The sequence below is a fragment of the Leptopilina boulardi genome, unplaced genomic scaffold (assembly GCF_019393585.1).
Source record: "Leptopilina boulardi isolate dan_hultmark-lab unplaced genomic scaffold, ZJU_Lbou_2.1 LbouV2_310, whole genome shotgun sequence".
Classification (NCBI taxonomy): Eukaryota; Metazoa; Arthropoda; class Insecta; order Hymenoptera; family Figitidae; genus Leptopilina; species Leptopilina boulardi.
In genome coordinates this window covers 2,364,094-2,387,009 of record NW_026137875.1, presented here as the reverse complement: position 1 = coordinate 2,387,009, position 22,916 = coordinate 2,364,094, and the positions used below count along the sequence as shown (strand labels likewise).

At 25.5% G+C, this 22,916-nt stretch overlaps 1 protein-coding gene across 1 annotated transcript; it reads left to right on the top strand.

Moving 5' to 3' along the window:
• The first annotated feature begins 14 nt into the window (after nt 1-14).
• LOC127283809 (uncharacterized) lies at nt 15-19,369 on the top strand. Its single transcript, XM_051308903.1, has 6 exons — nt 15-54; nt 3,765-4,063; nt 7,743-8,219; nt 8,420-8,673; nt 11,911-12,520; nt 18,705-19,369. The coding sequence occupies exons 1-6, from the start codon at nt 15-17 to the stop codon at nt 19,104-19,106; spliced, it is 2,082 nt and encodes a 693-aa protein (XP_051164860.1). The 3' UTR covers nt 19,107-19,369.
• Nucleotides 19,370-22,916: the final 3,547 nt, after the last annotated feature.

Sequence of the window (22,916 nt, the reverse complement as noted above, 5' to 3'; positions counted from 1 at the left end):
AAATCTAGAATCTTATGGGAAATCCTTTGCGGGAGGAAGTCCAAGAGCAACACAGTATATATATATATACATATAATAGAGGTGTGAGAATGTCTCAATAATGAAGATCACTGCTCGCGACAAGAATAAATACGATAATAATGATAAGATGTAATTAGTGCGTGACCAAGTCACTAAACTACATTTAAACTCTCTGACATGTTTCAGCACTTAACTAATTATTATCGTGTATTTGTTTTTTACTATTTTCTTTTTTTTTTGTTTGAATTTTACAATGGGTTTCATTTTGAATTCAAGATATTCCCCAAAATAAATTTATTGAAATTTCTACAGTGTCAAATCAAAAACACTCTCTAAATCTGAATTAGTAAAAATGTTTACTAATTTAAATTAGTGACTCACTTTTTGCTTTAGAATTAGTAAAATTTTACTAATTATTTTACTAATTTATTTTAGAGAGCACAGCCTGCGGAGCAACGGACACTTGAATGCTAAAATGCTTTTGTTCCGGGAACGACTTGAAATTTTCACACAATATTCTTGAAATATTATACATTCATTAAATTTTTTTTTTTAAAAAATGCAAAAAAAATTAAATATCATAACTCCCCCTTAAAGAATAATAATCATATAGCTATTGTGGAAATAGCCTGAACTCTATTCTACAAAATTGATTGGTTTCTAATTGTCCCCACTCGCCATTTGTCATAATTCTCGTCAACTACCGCACCCAGTTCTAGTAAAAATTTAGTGACTTTATTGTTAAAATTAAAAGTTACTATAAAGTTACTAAATTTTCACTAGAGCAGGGTGCGGTAGTTGACGAGAATTATGACAAATAGGGACAATGGAAACCAACCAATATTACTATTCTGCTATGTCGATGAAAAAAAGTTGTAGAAGCAGCTTTACTATACTGTAGTAACAGACAGGCCGTTTCCGAATTGGGATTTTTAGCGCACTTTTGATAAATTGTATACTCGGGAAGTATGCAGTGTCCTTGTTTTTCGGTGCGAAGAAAAAGACACTGCATACTTCCCGAGTATACAATTTATCAAAAGTGCGCTAAAAATCCCAATTCGGAAACGGCCCTAGAGATCCTGCTTATGACATGAGACAATCTTGAGTCTTATCTACCCAACCTTGTTGATCGACTTATTTTTCATATCAATGTTATTATGTTGACTTTAAAGGTAAAAGTTTTTTATTTAATGATTTGAAAAGTATTGTAATTAATTAAAAATTAATTGAACAATTTATAAAGACAGAGATGTGGCAAAAATTCGTTTTATCGCGTGAAATAGGAGAAGTTGAACTAAATTCTGTAGGTTATATTTTGCTTCCTCGTGGAGGAAGCTTTGTAGTCCTGTCGTTTATAAAACTTTTCAAAGTGGCGGAAACAAATTTTTTTCTTTATAGAAACATGTTATATGAGATCCTGATCAATTGTCCGGATGTATGTATGTGTGTGTTTGTGTATGTATGTATGTGTGTGTGTGGATCCCTCTTTGTTTAGAAGATAACTTTAACAGGTTTTAATGGATTTAGATAAAATTTGGTAGGCTCATTTATCATATTAATATTTCAAATCTGACCAAAGGATTTTGAAAAATACCCCCAAAAAAAAATTTTATCGTCTTTTTTCCAAAAATGTTTTTTTAATTGAAAAAATTTTTAAATAGAAAAATTTAAGGTTATATATAATAAAATCGTATTCCTTACGTCAAGACGAATCGATCGATATATATATAAAGTATACATTTGAGGTAAATTTAAAGAATTAATGAAAGTTAAAAAATCAAAAATTCACATTTTGGCAATAAAATTTTGCTTTCTCCACGAGGAAGCAAATTTTTTTGCTAATCGTAAAGAGGAAGCAAAATGTTCATGTAATGAACATCTGAATTTACAACTTGTTTTAATTATTCCAAATATTTGATTTATTTGAGCTAATATTTAATCTTTTGGCACAAAATAAATTCACATGTCTGATTAAAATACTTCTTGTATATTTTATAGTAAATTTTTTTCTCTGCACTAAAAAAAAAATTGATTTGATTCAAATAAAAATTATTTGCTACAAGTAAATATTTATTTGATAATAGTCAAGAAACTAATTAAATAATTTTTTTTCACTGTATTGAATTTAATTCAAGATTTATTTTTCATATTTTTCTTTCGCCGTAAAAAAATATCAGGAAAAGGATATTAGAAATTTTCTATATTATATTATATTAAATTTTTTTAAATTTAGGCGCAATTTTTTTTTATTAATTTTTTTATTTTTACACACATGAAAGTAAGAAGAAATTTGTTTAAAAAAAAAAAATTTACTTTTTTTTCTTTTTTTTTTTTATTTTTCAAAATGAAAAGTGTTTTTGACACTAGGATCAACTAGTAAACTCATAGAAAAGCAAATTAAAATACATTTTATTTTGAAAAATTAAAAAAAAAAGAAAAATTTTTTTTTAAAACAAATTATATAATCAAAAGGATCATCATTGCCCACTCCAAAACTTATTACAAAATTTTCTTCTTATTTTCATGTGTGTAAAAATAAAAAAAAATGAAAAAAAATCGCGCCTAAATTTAAAAAAATTTAATTTGTTTATAAAAAATTACTATTTTTTTATAAACAAATTCAAAATTTTTTTTTTCGTTTACATATTTTGAAAGTCGATGAAAAACTGAATCTTTTTTTTATTTTGGTCATAATTCCTAAATTCAATACTTTTAAGAGTTACATGCCATTGAAATTAGATGTATTTCAAAAAAACTTGAAAAAATCAGATTTTTAAAAATTCATAACTCGAAAATTTGAGCACTTATAAAAAAAAAAAAAAAGAATACGTAAATCTTTTTTTTCTACAAAGAATAAGAAAAAAATATATTTAGACAAATTTAAAAGGTCATAGGTATAAATCTCACGTGGAATCGACTATATTATGTTAAAATATTAGGTAAATGGCTATAGCTCGTAGTAAAATAATAATTTTTTAATTATTTTTAACCTATTTTTAAATAAATTAATTTGCAAAAATGAATGAAAATATTTAAAAGTCCGACATTTTTTATCATTTCACTATAAAATTTTACTACAGGCTATAGCCATTTACCTATAATATTTTGACATGCAATTTGAATTTTTAAATTCCAATATTTCTTACTTGAGATATCGCATGTCAACCAGATTTTTATGTGCTTCCCTTCAATATATATATATGTGAAATAATATATAAAAGTTACAGGAGATTTTAATAAATTTTATTGTAAAAAAAAATTCTTGAAATTATGTGCACAAAATATCCATATTGATCCCTTAAATAAATATTTATTAGTCAATTATTTTAATTTTTAATTAACTCAATATTTTTTCAGTAACAACTTTTTCAATAATAATTACAAGAAAAATTCCATAATTCAAAAATATTTTATAATATACATTTTAAAAATTATTTAAAATTAATTATTATTTTACACAATATTAAGTGAGTCATTAAAAACAAAGTTATTTAACGGTTAAGACAGTATCGTGTTGTGCACGCATGTCGATCTTAATTAGTATATCGACATTATTATATAGTTCGATACGGCCTATCGAACAGTTACAATGTGTCCGATATCCTCCCGGATGAGGGGGATGGTTAACCGCATCAGAGCAAAAAAAAATAAAAAATAAATAAATAAAAAAAAAAAAAGGAAACGGAAGAAGACCTAAAGAAATGAGAAGATAGTATATATTTTATAATGATCGCTGAATTGAGGCCCGTGCGGATATAAAATTGTGGGGGAGGTGACAGAGAGGGAAAGGCCGACACACAGAAAGAGAGAGAGAAGAACAATAAGAGAAAGGGAAAAGGATGGAGAGCAAGAAGAAGATGCAAAATGGACCACGTACCAAGAAGTGGGGACCTGCATTAAAAGTAAACGGGGCCATCGTCTCAGCCCCAGAGCTATCTCGGACCTTGAAGAGTTAAGGTCATTGCTACGGTTACGGGTTCAGTGCAGCTGTTGTTTATGTAATTACAAATCTTGGCACGTGCTTCAGGCCCCAGTTTTGACGGTCAGTGTCTGTGGAACATTAGAAAATAAATTATCAAGACGTAAGATTCGGCAAGATTTTCCTTCTCTCAGTGAAAAAAAAACAAAATTTCTTTTCCATTTTGTGCGAGAGATAATCACACAGAAAATTGTGTTGTATTTAGATTTTTATTAAAAATAAGCTTGAAAAATGGATTAAAATGAAAATCATCGCAGCTTATTAAAAATTCATTACAATTTTCTTTGATGGTTTTGAAAAATTTGACAAAAACAAATGTGATTTTGAAATACATAAAGTGACTCACTTGTTTGTGAGAAATTTGCCGGTGCAAATAAAAAATATATATATATTTTCCTGTTTTTACTTTTATTATTATTATTTTTTTTTGTACCTTTATCTGAGAGACGAGATTAAACCGGTAAAATCGTGAGGATATCAAGGGAGAGGAAATATACTTGCTGCATCCTACAAAAAAAAAGTGCGACAAAATCTTTATTCTTGACTGAAAACCGTGAGGAAATACTTTGCTTTTTTGTTGCAAAAGAGAATTTTTTTTTTTTATTATAAAAAGTTTCAGATTGACAAGATTGAATGATAAAATAATGAAGAAATTTTTTTTTTCAAAAAATCACAAAAAATAGTAAAAAGAAAAATAGGAAAGGAAGAAATTTTATCAAACACTCCGAGTCAGAGTGATTAATAACATTTTTTATTTTCTTTAAAACATTTACTGAGTGATAAATCTAAAAATTATATATAAAAAAAAGAATGAAAAAGTGACTTACTTTCTACTTTTTCAAAAAATTATAATTTTTTTAATGTTAAAAATTGGAAAGTGCCTTTACTTTTTTTCTTCTATTACAAAAAAAAAAAATAGAAAATAATATATAGATTTTCTTTTTCTAATATTCTTCATTTTTTTTCTCTATATAAAAGTGAAAGTTTTCAATGTAATACAATGAATATAATTTCATTTTTTTTCCCCAAAATTTGTAAATTTTCAAAAATTTTATTCTAAAAAGTATGAATAAATAATAAAATTTTTTTAATTTTACAAATTATTTTTCACAAAATTTTATAGAACAAAAATTAAAACCTCCATGATGTTGGTGTCGACGCTCAGCGCTGAAAATTGTTTTTTTTTCACAGAACCAAAAATGTGAAATTATTTTTGTTTAAAATTTTCAGTTCAAATAATACCTTGAGAAATAGTTTTCAAATTATTATGTGGAGCCAAAACCATTTTAAAAGTGATTAGATATTTTTGGTCCTGTGAAAAATAATTTTCGACGCTGAGCGTCGACGCCACAACTTCATGGAGGTAAATTAAAATAATTGTAAAAAAGAGGACGATAAATAAAAATTACTTTTATATTTATTTTTCATCTTTTTTCTAAAGAATAATAAAAATAACATTAAAAAATATAATAAAAAAATAATATAAAATAATAAAATTTTTTATGTATTCTAATAAAAATTTTAATACTTAAATTTTATAAATATAAAAATATATGGTAAAAATAAAAAAAAATGACAATTTTTGAGTAAATATGTAATTCACGAATATGGAATAAAAAAAAATTTTTTTTGTAAACATGTATAAATGAAAAATTGTTTAATTATGTATATGAGGTGAATTTCCTGAAGTGGTCAAATAGTCAAAAATTGAACATTGCATTTTTTGAAAAATCATAACTATATTATATAAAAGAATGATGATGGTGCAAAAATCTTTTTAAAAAATTCAAAATTTACCCCTTTTTTGAAAACCAAAAATCATTTTTGATTTTCTTTTTTTAATATAAAGGACCATTTTTATTTCTTTTTTTACCCTGTTTTTTATCCCGTTCTTTCGAATGGAGCAACATTTTTTTAAAAAATTCAAAATTTACCCTTTCTTTTGGAAAATCAAACAAAAATTTTGACTTTTTTTTAATAAAGGACCATTTTTATTTCTTTTTTTTTACCCCTTAAATTAAAGCTTAAAATGTATGATTTTAATAAACAAATTAAACAAAATTGATTAATTAATATCTCGAAAACAAAAAAAAACGACATTTTATTTAATTTGTTTATTAAAAGCATACATTTTAAGCTTCAATTTAAGGGGTAAAAAAAAAGAAATAAAAATGGTCCATTATTAAAAAAAAGTCAAAAATATTTTTGATTTTCTGTTCTGTTCTGTTCATCTTTGACCAAAATTTTAATCCTCTCCCCCCTCTACACTTTTTGATAAAAATTTATGGGTGAAGTACTAAATGTTATGCAAATTGCAACCCGATCTATTAATTTTTTTTTCTTCAATTGTATCACTTCAGAAATTTTATGCCTCGTATTTAAATTCTTTCCTTTATTGCAATATGAAAAAAATAATATACAAATAATTAAAGATTATTTTGCGTCAAATAAAACGGAATATTTTTCACACATACACATACACACAAGAATGGGGTGAAGCCAAATATTTTTCTGAACTTTTAACACTAAAGTACCGCTTTAATTTGCCTTGCACTTAACGGAGTGTGCACTGTTTGCAATTTATGGTTCGTATAATTATCGCCATTGCATACTGATTTCCGCAATTATTTATGAACTCTTTTACACAGTTACGTGGAAAATTTCATTTCAATTTATAACTTTTTTACAAACATAATTATAAGAATCTATTAACAGACATTCAAATAAAGAAGAAGAATCGTCTAAGAAACACACACTATTTTTAAGGACAGATCCAAGTGAGGCAGCGCCATCTACATTGAAACTAAAATTTTGGAAAATTTTTAACAGCCTTTTCTTAAAAACAAGAAGGTAAAATGCTTTTTCCTTTATGGATAATTGATTATTGGCAAGATATACACCAGCTAAAACTTTTTTTGAGTTAAAATAATAAAAAAAATTTCATGTCAATAAATTAAATGTGAGCACTTTTTTCACAAAAACTGTAAAAGTACTTTCTCAGAAATTACAATCAAAAATGCAATTTCTATTTGGAAAATTAATGAACGCTAAAAAAATACACGACCTAAGATTTACCAATCACGAAAATAACAAAAAAAAATTTTCGGCAAAACTGCGAAACGTCTGGTGACATATATAACCTGCCAAACGGCTGTCATAATGAGGAAAATATGTCATGTTAAAATACTTTTTTTTGTTATTTTCGTGATTGGTAAATCTTAGGTCGTGTATTTTTTAGCGTTTATTAATTTTCCAAATGGAAATTGCATTTTTGATTGTAATTTCTGAGAAAGTACTGTTACAGTTTTTGTGAAAAAAAGTGCTCATATTTAATTTATTGACATGAAATTTTTTTTATTATTTTAACTTAAAAAAAGTTTTAGCTGGTGTATATCTTGCCAATAATCAATTATCCATAAAGGAAAAAGAATTTTACCATCTTGTTTTCAAGAAAAGGCTGTTGAAAATTTTCCAAAATTTTAGTTTCAATGTAGATGGCGCTGCCTCACTTGGACCTGGCCTTAAGGGGATGCACTATCTTTTGGACAACTTTAAATTTTAATGATCGCACAATGTTGGCACTTTTTTTATTGCATCATTTTTGGATCCTAAAAACATACAAAGTGGTTAAAAAAAATAAAAATCTTAATTTTTGACTATTTAAAAAATCAAAAATGCAAAAAATAATAAAATTAATTTTCAATGTCAATTAAAAATTAATGGCAAATATTTTTCTTTTCAGATGTCGTCAAAAGGAGCATTCTATCTGCTTCTCATAGCCCTCATCTTTAATATTTCACTCGCCAGTACGAAATATTATGTAAAATTGAGAGATAATCCATCGGATGCATTTAAAACAAAAAATCCCTACGATCTTCGTGTTCTTCATTATCCACTTAGTGGAGGAAGAGTTTCTCTTCAAGATGATATTGGAGCCAGAATTCAAGATGAAGATCAATCGGCATCCAAAGATTTTGGTCCAAAACTTGAGAGACGACATTCTTTTGAAGAGTCCGCAACATTTAATCCCGATGTTCTTAATAAATTTTTAGAAGAATATGCAAGTAAAATAAAAAGTACAACTGAAAGAAATTATAAATATCCATTTAGAGTGATGTCTGAGGAGAAACCAACAAATTTTGGAATCAATATCGATGGACCTCTGGAGAAGGAAATTATCTCCTCGGAGACTGTCGTTAATTTAAATTCTTCACAAGGGGTGGGAATTATAGATTTTTAATTGTTAAAAATTACTATCAATTATTGAATCAAAAAAATTTATTTTATAAATTTTTTTTTTAAATGGAAATAAAAGAACAAAATTTTTTAAAATTATTTTATTCTGTGAATGATGTATTAGATTTAAAAAAAAAACATATTTCAAGGAAGTATTTATTTCTAATAGTTTGTTATTTTTAGCACTTTAGTGATTTGAACGATACCTCAAAGAGAAACAGTTACTGGAGTGGTAGCAATTCCCACGACGATAGAAATGGATGGGTGACTTTGGATGCAGTTCCTTGGTCAAAGAGCAAAATTTCTAAATGGCAAGCAAATAATCCTACTTCACAACGTCCGTGGCCTGATGCAAAACCATGGGACAAGCCAAATACCGGTAAACCATGGCAATCAGATTACACGTCCAGGCCAACTTACGAAAACAACAAACCATGGTGTGTATATGAAAAAAAATAAACGTGGAGCATTTCAAATGAAATTTTTTCATTTTTTTTTTAATTTTAAATAATCAGCAAAAATTTTTAACGATTCGTGGAATTTACACATTGATTTATAATAATTGCGATAATATTATAACATATTATACAATTAATAATAATAACCATTTTATCACTCGGTCGTCTTTAATAATGTAGTAAAATTTAACAATCACTCCGCATCAAGGTAATTATTGTAATTCAATATAAAAATTCCATAAATCATTCTAAATTTCAGAGCTGCAGTACGGGCAGTAATTGTCTTTACGCTTGACGAGCCTAGAGTGGAAATTTGATGCTGACAAAAACCCTTTAACGCCTAAATGTGATACTTTTCGGCATGGATTTCAATTTCGTACTATTAGCAGAAAAAAAAATTATAAATTTCAAACATACCGTTTTAATAAATTTCAAGTGAATCCGATGAATTTTTAAAAACATTTCCGCCATTTTGATTTTTTTAAATCTAACTTCAGATTCGTTTTCAGCGACCCCAAAAACCCCCGAGTAACAAATTTCAAGTGAATTTGAGTAATTAAAAAAAAATCCATTATTTTCGAAATATTTTTGGCTTTCAGGCGCCATTTTCAATAAATAAACTAAAAAAAAAAAATACGAATACATATGTTTAAACTACAGCTATCGCAAACACGTTTCTCATAGCGTAAACGATACCTAGAAATTTTGAAAAACTTGAATTTTTTGAAGAAAAAGAGGGATTAAATTTTATTTTTAGGAAATTTTGACCATGCCATTCGAAAGAGCGACCTCAAAAATAGTTACAAACGGTATGTTTGAAATTTATAAATTTTTTTTTTTTTTTTTTGATAGTAGTACGAAATTGAAATCCAAGTCAAAAAAAAATTCAAGAAAAAAATATACAGTTTTTCTACTTTCGTACTAATGTTTTTGACTCCCGGCATAATCTACAATAATGTATTGAAAAATTTGAAATTTTTACAACATAATCTTTAAGATGTTAGCTTTAATATGCCTTTTTGGGACATAAAAAATGTTTGTGGTTCCTGAAATATGTTACCCACATAGCACGACTTCTTGCTGTGAGGTTACTGTAAGGATATATGTAGGGTTTGTAAGGTTACCGTGTAAGCCTACAGTAAACTTAAAAAAAATCATCTTAAAACTTCCGCCATTACAGTAAGCTTACACAGTAAAGCTAAGGTAAGCTTACACAGTAAGGTCGTGGTAAGGTTACATGGTAAGGTTGTTGTAAGCTTCCCGTAAGGTTACTGTAAGGTTGCTGTAAGGTTACTGTAAACATAGAGTAATATGAAAATATATTAAAAATAATTATATTATAATATATATTATATTATAAATTTTTTTTTAAAATTATTTATTTGGTAAAGTACTTCATGAATCCCAATAGGGTTTGTTAAATAAAATTTACTGCGCAGCCGTATGTGCCACAGAAAACTACTGCGCATAAATATTAATCAAATTTATTTATTAATAACATTCTATGTTTACAGTAACCTTACGGGAAGCTTACCACGACTTTACTGTGTAAGCTTACTGTAATGGCGGAAATTTTAAGATAACCTCAAGTTTACTGTAGGCTTACACGGTAACCTTAAAAACCCTACAGATATCCTTCCAGTAACCTCGCAGCAAGAAGTCGTGCTATGTGGGTAAAAAATATCCGAGCATGTTTTTCTTCAACTCAGCCGTCAATCATAACTTTTCGTCGCCTCGCTGCGAACATTTTTAACATATTTCAGGAACCTCAAAACATTTTTTTAATTTTCAAAAAGGCATATTAAAGCTAAGATCTGCGAAAGTTTAAAATTTTTACATACGTTATTCTAGATTATGCCAGGAGTCAAAAATATTAGTACGAAAGTAGGAAAATTGTATTTTTTTTTCTTAAATACTTTCCGTTGTTATAATCGCTCCAAAAAGTGAAGAAAAAAAATTCTTGATATACATTCAGATGCAGAATTTTATCAGCTTTCCAACCATCTAAGTTTCAAGTTTCAAACTATTTTCTAACTTAAAATATCTTGCTTTAAAGTCAGCATCAAATTTCCACTTTACGCACGTTAAGTATACCGACAATTTCTGCCGGGATTGTATAATTGAGAAAGAATGAATATTCCTCACATTAGACCTGTCGTAATTTCTGTGGTGTCGAATTAAGGGGGGATCATTTTAAAAAATATGACATCAAAAATAAAATTCCAAATGGCGAACATATATTTTTTAATTTATGCAAAAATCAAGTTCCATTAAAATACTTAAAAATTTTTAAAATTATGTCGGCCATTTTGGATCCGCTATTTTTAATTTTTTAATTTGAAAGTTAAATTCGAATTTAGCACCCTTGAAAACCCCCTTATACCAAGTTTCATTAAAATACGTTAAAAATTTAAAAATTATGTCCACCATTTTTGATCCGACATTTTTAATTTTTTAATTTGAAGTTGAAATTCGAATTTAGCGACCCCATACATTTAATGTTGGCTTAAATTGAAAAAAAAATTTTTTCGCGATTTTCACTGGTTTTTAATTGTTATATTACTTAAAAATAATAAATGAGGGGCTGATAGTAAAAATGGTTTAAAATAACATTGGGAGTAAAAGTGGGATAAGTGACTTGGGAGCAAAAACGGGTTAAAATGATTCGTGTAATTTATTGATAAATTCATTATATTAACGATTAAAAAATATTAACAATAGGAAAAAATGCATATTTTATTATAATTAATATTTTTTAATCGATAATATAATGAATTTATCAATAAATTACACGAATCATTTTAACCCGTTTTAGCTCCCAAGTCACTTATCCCACTTTTGCTCCCAATGTTTTTTTAAACCATTTTTACTATCAGCCCCTCAAATACTAATACATTTGTACCTATTTCGCTTAAAAATGTTGTAAGTTAACACCGTCGAATAAGGGTTAAATCAGAATTTACTTAAATAGAAAATCTTCGATATGAAAATTCGTGTAATTATATAAAATCTACTTTATAAAATTCTGCTAAATAAGAATTCGATAATTTTTAATTCGACACCACATTAATTTCGACAGGTCTAATGTGAGGAATATTCACGCGTCCCTATAATATTTTTTTCGATCTAGACGACTTTCTCCTAAATAAATAGATTAATAAGAAAATAATAATAATAAATAAATAATTATTAATAAGTAAACAAATTTACAAATAGGTTGAAGCCAAATTGGCAAGAGCAATCGGGAGAAAAACCCTGGCTGTTGGATCGACCAAAACCTAGTCAATCAATGAGGCCCATCATTGATAGATATGAAGAAAATCCCGAACAAGCACAAACATGGCCACCTGAGAATAAGCCCTCATGGAATAGATATCCTGATAAATATCGACCAACAGGTGACATTATAACCGATGAGAGACCATCAAATTTTCCCAACTCTTGGGATCGACCGCAATTAACAAAGCCAAGTTACACATTTCCCGATAGGTATACAATTAAAAATGAAGATGAAACGGGCAATTGGAAAACACAAAATTATAACGACAGATATGACAAATATCGACCCAGCGATTCCAATGACAGGCCAAATTTCTCTCAATATCAATATTTAAATGATCGTCCATCGAGTCATCCATCAAGTGGCGATGGAGAATGGATTTTATTATCAACAAATCGTGGCTATTCGAAATCACGTCAGAGATCAATTAAAATTGATTCAATTAAACCCGAAAGTTTAACAATTGTTAACGGTACGAAAATACAAAATAATTCAAAAATGGATGATAATGATCCACCTGTTCCTGTATTGACTTCAAGACGACAGGTTAGATGAATCCTTTTTTTTTCTCGTTATTTTTAATTTTACAGTGGCGCATGAATATCCTGTAAATAAAATTAGAATTTTTCATTTTAAACAAATTTTATTAAGGCCATGTGAGACAAAGTCACTTTTTGGTAGTTCCAAGTATTCTCGGAAATGAAAAGAAATTTTGGGATGAAATTTTGAGGAATGATAAAAAAAGGGTTGAAGGAATTGGGCCGTTCTACTTATTTACTGTAATTGAATGCGAAATAATTTAAAAAAGTAATTAATAGTGGAGTTAATAGGTTTTTGTTATTTCTTTGAGCGGACACTAACTCGAATTGGCGCTAGTTCCTCGACCACTGATACATTCACGCGACTTCTGTGTGTACCCCCGCCATGTTGACATCAACTTTCGTTCAAAATTGGGAATTTCCAAACTTTTATTTTTAATACTTAAACGCATAATATTGTGCTTTAAATCGAGAACAGCGCCATTCTGAAAGCTATTCTCTGTCATATTTTACAAATTTCAACTAAAAATTCTTTACCATTTAAATAAACGGAATTCATAGGTTACTGAATTATTATTTAACAGAATTTTTATTTTAAATATTTTCTCTTTACCCAACTGTTTATTAAAAAGAATTCTAATCTAACCTAATTTTAATTTTACAGGATTCTTATTTAAGGCCAGGTCTAAGTGAGGCAGCGGCATCTATATTGAAACTAAAATTTTTGAAAATTTTCAACAGCCTTTTCTTGAAAACAAGATGGTAAAATGCTTTTTCCTTTATGGATAATTGATTATTGGCAAGATATACACCAGCTAAAACTTTTTTTGAGTTAAAATAATAAAAAAAATTTCATGTCAATAAATTAAATATGAGCACTTTTTTCACAAAAACTGTAACAGTACTTTCTCAGAAATTACAATCAAAAATGCAATTTCCATTTGGAAAATTAATAAACCTAAAAAATACACGACCTAAGATTTACCAATCACGAAAATAACAAAAAAAAAGTATTTTAAAATAACATATTTTACTCATTATGACAGCCGTTTGGCAGGTTATATATGTCACCAGAAGTTTCGCAGTTTTGCCGAAAGGAGGAGATTGGCGCTGTTTCTAACCACCTGAAATACATAATCTACCAAAGGGCTGTCACAATCAGTAAAGCAGTATCAATATGTTAAATATTTAATAAAATTTTTTTTTGTTATTTTCGTGATTGGTAAATCTTAGGTCGTGTATTTTTTAGCGTTTATTATCTTTCCAAATGGAAATTGCATTTTTGATTGTAATTTCTGAGAAAGTACTGTTACAGTTTTTGTGAAAAAAGTGCTCATATTTAATTTATTGACATGAAATTTTTTTTATTATTTTAACTCAAAAAAAGTTTTAGCTGGTGTATATCTTACCAATAATCAATTATCCATAAAGGAAAAAGCATTTTACCTTCTTGTTTTCAAGAAAAGGCTGTTGAAAATTTTCCAAAATTTTAGTTTTAATGTAGATGGCGCTGCCTCACTTGGACCTGGCCTTAACATAAATTTAGGTGAGTCAATTTTTTAACTACAAGAACTTTTAATTCCCAAAATTTTTATTTCAAAAAATTTTCATTTGATTAATCATTATTTGACAGAATTCTTAAAACGGAAAATTTTCATTTGACCGAATTTAGAAATGACTGAAAAAACAATCGATACAAAAATTTCGCGCGAATTTTAAAATTAACCAATCACAATTTTCTTTATAATTTCCGATTGGTTGATTTTTAAATTGACGCTAAATAATTTTGTCAGTTGTTTCTTCGGCCATATGCAATTTCAATCAAATTCTACGTTTTAAGAATTCTATCAAATAACGATTTGTCAAATAAAACATCTTAGAAATAAAGATTCGGTGTTTTAGAAATTTTTGCTTTTGAATATCGACTCACTTAAAATTATGTTAAATAAGAATTCTGGTAAATTACAATTGATTAAATTATAATTTTTTTTAATAAACAGTTAAGTAAAACGAAATTATTTAAAATAAAATTATTTTAAGTAATAATTCAGTAACCTATAAATTCCATTTAATAAATATTCGTTTATTAACCTTTTAAGGACCAAATTATTTCTTAAAAAATTACGATTTTTGATTTTTAAACAAGTATTTTAGCGAAAGTAATTAAGCTTTTTATCTCAAAATCAGAATTTAGAATTGGAAATTTATTAGACTAAATGAAAAACATTGGTTTAATATTTAGTTTTAAAAATCAAGGAAATTAAGCTTAAGATAACAGATAAAATGTTCATGTTGCCTGAAAGCAACACTTGACCTCAAAGGGTCAAGAAATTCGTTCAAAAGATATTTAGAAAAATTGAAATTTTGACTAAAAGAATGTTCTATTTAATAAATTTTTCTTTTTAAATGAAAATTCTAAATAATTTGATTAATAGGATATTCATGCGCTTCCATAAAAATCATTAGGTTAGAATTTTTATTTGAAAACATTTTATTAGATATAATTATTTTTTAGACGAATATTTATTTTTCGAATTAGAATTTGACACAATTTCTCTTTAAACGAATTTTTATTGTACAGAATTTTTAAAACGCCGAATTTTTATTTGTTCGAAATTGCAAATGGCCGAACATACAATTAACAGAAAGATTTTGGCGCGTTTTTTAAAATTGACCAATCACGATTTTCTTGACAATTTCTGATTGGTAAATTTTGAAAAACGCGCTAAAATCTTTCTGTTGATTGTTTGTTCGGCTATTTGCAATTTCGAACAAATAAAAATTCTATGTTTTAAGAATTCTGTACAATAAAAATTGGTTTAAAGAGAAATTATGTCAAATTCTAATTCGAGAAATTGAATATTCGTCTGAAAAATAATTATATCTAATAAAATTCTTTCAAATAAAAATTCTAACTTAATGATTTTCATGGGATAATCATGCGCCCCGTATTAAAATAATAGCCGGTCATCTTATTTAAATAGAATAGTTAAAGTATTCGAAAGAGTAAAAAGAATATCTAATTTTAAGTGAGAAAGGAGTTATATTTTTAGGTAAAATGCTTTTTTAAAATGATCTTTGTTAAATTTCTGAATGTAATTTTTGTTTATTTATTAGTGATTGAAATCTTATTTTCAACGAAAAATTAAGATTTAAATTAAAACTAGTCTTAATTTTAAGGTTATAATGTAATTTAAAAACACTTCTTAAAATAAGATTTTCTTTTTATTGTAAAAATGAATATGTTACTAATTGAAATTATCGTCGAACAATTTTTTTTACCAATTTAGATTTTTAATTATAAAGTAATCAAATAAGGTTGAAATTTTTTGACACTTAATTAAACAAAACACATAAGCTCAATTAAAATTTTTTAAACTTCACTTTAAAATTATTAATTTGACTGTTGATTTAATTTTTTAATCTTTTCAAACTCAGAAAAAACTGAACATTTAAGAAAAGAAAGCTGCAGTTTTTATAGAGTCACTGATTACGAATCTGTCATCTGATATTAAATATGTAATTAGTGATCCCGAAAACAAGTTTCAAAGTATTTTGTAAGATTTTTAAAAATGGGCGCCATATTGGATTCGCCATTTTGAATTTTAAAAAATAACTTTTAAAATTGAAAAAAAAATTAAACTAGATTCATGAAATTTCAACATTATTTTATTATATGTGATGCGCTTTGAAGAAAGGGACCTAAGAAGCAAAAAATTTTAGGTTATGTTTATGAAATTTCATGGCTAATATACACAAAGAAGATCAACTTTAAAATACAACTAATCGAAGCTTAAGTGTTCATTAGATCCAAAATAATAATAATAATAATAATAATAACAGAAAAGGAACTTTTAAACAAAGAAAAACTAAAATAAACATAACCTAAAATTTTTTGCTTCTTAGGTACCTTTCTTCACAGCGCGTCACATATATAGACACATTATATTTGAAAAGTGATACCATTTAGTGACTTGTTCCATGACTCAGTGTCTGATATAAAACTGCCTTTTCTACTGGGACAACTCGTTGAAATGTCTAATTCAGTAGTAGAAATGGAAAGTAATCAACAGACGTTGGTATAATGTATATTATACAAAACTGTTTAAAGAGGTTTTTTTTTTAAAAATATTTTCGCCATTTTTCACATATTTACAATAAATAATTTTTTTCTTTCAGCTTAGACAAAAATTGCAATTTTTTTTATAAACAATAGCTCATTTTACTTTTTTGAAACATTCTCTATATAATCGTAATTTTTTCAATGTTATAAAAAATATAAACAAATCAAATTGTTTTTATTTTTATTAAATAATTTTTTAACAACATTGAAAAAATTACGACTGCAGAAAATCTATTTTAATGCAAGTAAAATAAAAAAAGAGTTAATATAATAAATATTTTTATAATCTAATTTAAAAAAATATTTTGGATAAAAATTGAATCGTAAATTTCGAAAAAGGCTCAACTCGAAAAAGCTTAAGGCCAGGTCCAAGTGAGGCAGCGCCATCTGCATTGATACTAAAATTTTGGAAAATTTTCAACAGCCTTTTCTTGAAAACAAGATGGTAAAATGCTTTTTCCTTTATGGATAATTGATTATTGGCAAGTTATACACCAGCTAAAACTTTTTTTGAGTTAAAATAATAAAAAAAATTTCATGTCAATAAATTAAATATGAGCACTTTTTTCACAAAAACTGTAACAGTACTTTCTTAGAAATTACAATCAAAAATGCAATTTCCATTTGGAAAATTAATAAACGCTAAAAAATACACGACCTAAGATTTACCAATCACGAAAATAACAAAAAAAATTTTATTAAATATTTAACATATTGATACTGCTTTAATGATTGTGACAGCCCTTTGGTAGATTATGTATTTCAGGTTGTTAGCAACAGCGCCAATCTCCTCCTTTCGGCAAAACTGCGAAACGTCTGGTGACATATATAACCTGCCAAACGGCTGTCATAATGAGTAAAATGTGTTATGTTAAAATACTTTTTTTTTGTTATTTTCGTGATTGGTAAATCTTAGGTCGTGTATTTTTTAGCGTTTATTAATTTTCCAAATGGAAATTGCATTTTTGATTGTAATTTCTGAGAAAGTACTGTTACAGTTTTTGTGAAAAAAGTGCTCATATTTAATTGATTGACATGAAATTTTTTTTATTATTTTAACTCAAAAAAAGTTTTAGCTGGTGTATATCTTGCCAATAATCAATTATCCATAAAGGAAAAAGCATTTTACCATCTTGTTTTCAAGAAAAGGCTGTTGAAAATTTTCCAAAATTTTAGTTTCAATGTAGATGGCGCTGCCTCACTTGGACCTGGCCTTAAATGTCATTTTCGTATAACAATCGAAAGTGAAAATGACTCTTTTCGAAATTCACGATTCATTGTAATTTTTGTCTGAAAAGAAAGAAAAAAAATCATTATTTGACGAACTATTTGGATACAATATAATTTTTTCTAAATTGTGTATATAACTGAGAAGTAGGTTTATGACACTCTAAATTTGAATCAGTGAAAAAGTCACTGGTCTCAAATCAGTCGCTAAATTTTAGCTATTTGAATCAGTAACATTTCACTGATTTTCAGTCAAAGTAATTGATTCTCCAGTGGAATGTCACTAACTGTCAGTGAAAACCACTGATTCAAATAGCTAGAATTTAGCGACTGATTTGAGACCAGTGACTTTTTCACTGATTCATATTTAGAGAGGACGTTTTGTGTTACTGATAGTGAACACTAGGAGCGCTAGCTTCATGTCACATAACTATAGTTATTATCGTAAAAAAATTTCTAATTCAACCTTAGAGAGTAGGTTATAAAAAATAAAAAACATTGAGTCACGGAACATCAATTTGATAATTTTTAACATTTTCAAGCCAACGCAAGAACCTGACTAACAAATTTCCTCTCCGATTGAAAAAAAAAAAAAAAAAATGAAAATAATGCAATTTCCTAAAAGATGATATATATCTATATATATTTATATAAAACTGAAATAAAAATCTCATCTCCAGGATGAATCCTCTATCTAAGTTCTTGCGTTGAAGTGCAGAATCGTGCCTGCCGCTGAAAAAAAAGGACTGCTTGGAGACGTTAAACTTTTTTGTGTCCCCGATTACCGTTGGAAAAAAAAAAAAAAAATATAGAAAATTTTTAAAACTTCAACCGTTCGCAGGTAAGATTAACGGTACTTCCATCGGTCAATGGTACAAACACAACAACATCGCACGGTGGACTCCTTGAAGTTGAACGTACCTTTAAAACCGTTGATCAAAGTCAAAAGGAATATGAAAATAATCGAAAGAGCAAGTTACAACAAACATTAATGAAACGACCAATTAGAAATACCATTTACAATGGAAATCCTTCCAATTCGGCCATATTAGCAGCCGTGGGCGCCGGTATGCTGCCAGCAACCATGGCCATGATGATTCCAATGATGTTAGGGAGAAAAAAACGCGATATACAAAATAGCCATTTGGAGCACACATTGACGAAGGCTTTTTATCTTGATCAAGGACTTCGACATCTTATGGACAAGCACAACGACCAAAGAACTAAGCTACTGAGGTTTTAGATTTTTTTTTTTTTTAGTTATTATTATTATTATTATTCTTTTTTTTATTTATTTATTGTCTTCATTAGGGGACGATTTTTTATTTCAAATTACATTCAGAGAAAATGTGATATTTCTCTTAAAGTTATATTTAAATATTTATTTCGAATAAATTTTATTCGCTTCAAATATGGATTTATCAAACAAAATTTATGAGCCAAAAGTTTTGAACGTTCAAATGAACAAAAAATTTTTTTTAATCTATAAATTATTAAAAATTATGATGGCAATGTAAAATAAAAGAGTAAATTAAACAATTATTAAATTAATAACTACTTTTTAGATATTTAAAACAATATTTTGTAATAAAATTCGTACTTTAAGAAGTTGCAAAACAAATTTCGTTCATTTGAACGTTCAAAACTTTTGGCTCATCAAAATTTTTATTTTTTAAAAAATTTTTTAACACAAAATAAAATTTTATTTGTGTCAAAAAAAATTTTTCTCTAAATTAAATAAATAGTTATTTAACTATGAGACAAATAAATTTTTAATAAACATAATAATAAAAACATAAAAAAAATTTTTGCACAAAATAAAATTTTATTTGTGCCAAAGAAATGTTTTATTTGAATTAAATAATTAGTAAGAAACAACCCCCACTTTTCTAAAGATTTTCTAAATATTTATTTGAAATGTTCGGAATATTTAATTGCAATGTTTATTGAAAGTTATGTAAAGATTTAAATGTCCTACTTGAATAAATGTTCAGAAAAGTTTCACACTAAACATTTATTTAATCGGGACATTTAAATCTTTACACAATCTTTTCACTAAACTTTGCAATTAAATATTCCGAACATTTCAAATAAATCTTCAGGAATTCTTTAGAAAAGTTTCGGTGCTATTGGAGGGAATTTTTTGCACAAAAAAAAATATTATTCATGTGAAAGAAAATTTTTATTTAAATTAAATAAATAGTTATTTACCTAGGAGATAAATAAATTTATTAAATTTATTAATAAATTTACTAAAAAAATAAATAAATTTTTTTTGCGCAAAATAAAATTTCATTTGTGCCAAAGAAATGTTTTATTTGAATTAAATAAATACATGGGAAGAAAATAAATATCAAATTTTATAAAAGTATTTTCAAATTTTGTAAAAGTATTTTTAAGTCGTGGAAAAAATATTGTAAAAAGTGAAAAAAAAAATATTTTTTAAATTTCCATATAAGAAATATTAATCTTTAAATATATTTTTTATATTTTTATACAAAATTTGCATAAATTATATTTGATTCAAAATAAGGATTTGTGAAACAAAATTTTTATTTAAGTATATTACATTTTTTTTGTGCAAAATAAAATTTTATTTGAGTCAAAGAAAATTTTTTTTTTAAATTAAATAAATAGCTATTTATCTCTGAGACAAATAATAATGATTTTTATATAAAAACCAAATAAATAATATTTTGTTGGAATAAAAAATTTCTCTGAATGTAATTTAAATCTTTGGTGAAGTTCACAACGTTTATGATCAAAGATTGAAGAAAAAATAATAATATATTTTTCATTTGGAAAATAATAAAATTGTTGTTTTGTTCACAAATTGTTAATTTGTTATAAAATTGGATCGAGAAACGTTATAAAAAAAACTTTTTAGTCAAAATATTACAATAATTTACATAGAAAAAATATTTTTTCTTCTAAACCGTTTGATCATAAATGTTATGAATTTCACCGACAAAATTTTTAATGAAAAAGTAGCTTTTAAAAGTGAAAATAATATTTTTGAAAAATCTATTTATATCTTTTAGAATTAAATAATCACGTTTTACATTTACACAATTTATTTTTATTTATTTGATTTAAATAAATTATGTTATTGTTACTTAACTATTATTAAATAAATAATAATAAATAAATAATAAATATTTATTTGATAATAGTCCAGTAACCGATTATTATTATTATTATTATTTTAAATCAATTAAATTTTTTTTATTAGATTCTTTAATTAATTTCAAAAAATTTTTATTAAAATTTTTAAAAACTAAAGAATTTTCTCCTTTATAATATGAACGTTTGGTAAAATGTAATCCAAACGAAAAATTGTAAAGAAATATTTTTCAATAGTTTTCTATATAGGTTAAAAATGCAATAGTTTAAACAGAAAGAAACTGAAAAAAATTAATATAAAAAGATTGATTTATTTAATCTTTTTTTTTATCTAAATTGACTGAAAAATTTTAAAAGAATATAATTTAAAAAATTTTTAATCAATTTCATTCAGTGTGTAATAAAATTTATAGAGTGAGAAAAAATTTTCTTGAACTGCAAAATAATTGTTTTTTTTTTAACTTTTTTTTTTAATTCTTCAGAGTTTAACCAAAATATGATTAACGAATAAAAGTTCTTTTTTTTTTGTTAAGTGTTATTAAGTTATTTATTCTAATGATTAATTAAAATTATTTAATTAAAAAAATTATTGGAATAAAATAAATAATTTGTTATTTAAAAAAAAATTCATTACAAAAAATAGAAAATTTCGTGATTACATAATTTATTCCAGAAATTAATTAATTATAAAAAATAATTTGTTGATTAAACTTTATTTAAATTGTTGAATATATTTTTATCAATGAAATTTTTTTCTGGATGAATTATTTATTTCTATAAAATAATGTATTTCTTTTTATATAATTTCTTTTTACAGAAATTTAGAAAATAGAAAATTTTGATTTAAGAATTTTCTGATTATTATTACATTAATACTGATTTGCAAATCAGTAAAAGATATTTATTATTTCAGATAAATTATTTGAATAACATACATATGATTAGAATGTTAAGCGTAAATAGTAATTTATTAATTTCATAGTATTAACTAGTTTAAGTTATCTTAATGGGTGATATTTTTTTATGAATACCTAATAAAACACATGTAATAAATATTTATTATCAAATATTTGTTTCTTTTTAATTATTAACGAATTAATAATATTAATTAAAATTTTTTTTTTAATAATCATATTAATTATATATAATAATACCTAATTAATTGCTTTTTTAATTTTACATAATTAACATCAATTAAAGTATAATGATATGTTAATTAGAAAATTAATAAGAAATTTAATTCAAATTCGATTCTTCATAAAAAAAATGGTAAAATTTTTAAAAGTTATATCAAATTATAGGAAACAAATATATAAAATAAATAATTTCATTTTCATTTCATTTCTAACAAAACTTATTGTTTATTAATTTTTACCGACAGGCTTATTTGTTATTAATTTTATTACTTAAAAATATTAAATATTCTTAAGTAGTCCATTTCTTTTAATATTATTGTATAAATAAAATGATTTGTATTATACAAATTAATTGCGAATATGAAAAAAAATAACAATTCACTCCTCATAGATACAAAAAATGTTATTTTATTGTTATCATTTATTTACACATTAGTTATCGTTAAAACTTATTTCTATACATATATAATTATTTATTTATTTATATACTACATGTTCTGTATACTTTACAAATAAATCCTTCATTTCTTCGATCTCTTCGATTGACAAGGAAATTTTTTCATTTCTTCATTTTTAATCAATCTCTACTATTTTTCTACTAATTAAAAAAAATTATTTAAATTTTTTTTTTTTTAGAGAGCTGATATAAAATGTTATATTCTATAATGCGAATACTGATATTATTATTTCATTAAATACAAATTTTTCTATTCTTTTCCTGCAAACTTATATAAAGTTAATTATATATTATAATATATAAAACTTTTTGTGTTTAATTGTAAGAACGCAAAAAG

Excerpts from the sequence above, each read along its gene's own strand:
- LOC127283809 (XM_051308903.1), top strand. The coding sequence starts at position 15 with ATGGGAAATCCTTTGCGGGAGGAAGTCCAAGAGCAACACA. Across the intron at positions 55-3,764 it reads GGAAGTCCAAGAGCAACACA|GCCCGTGCGGATATAAAATT; the intron begins GTATATATATAT and ends CGCTGAATTGAG. Across the intron at positions 12,521-18,704 it reads TATTGACTTCAAGACGACAG|GTAAGATTAACGGTACTTCC; the intron begins GTTAGATGAATC and ends AACCGTTCGCAG.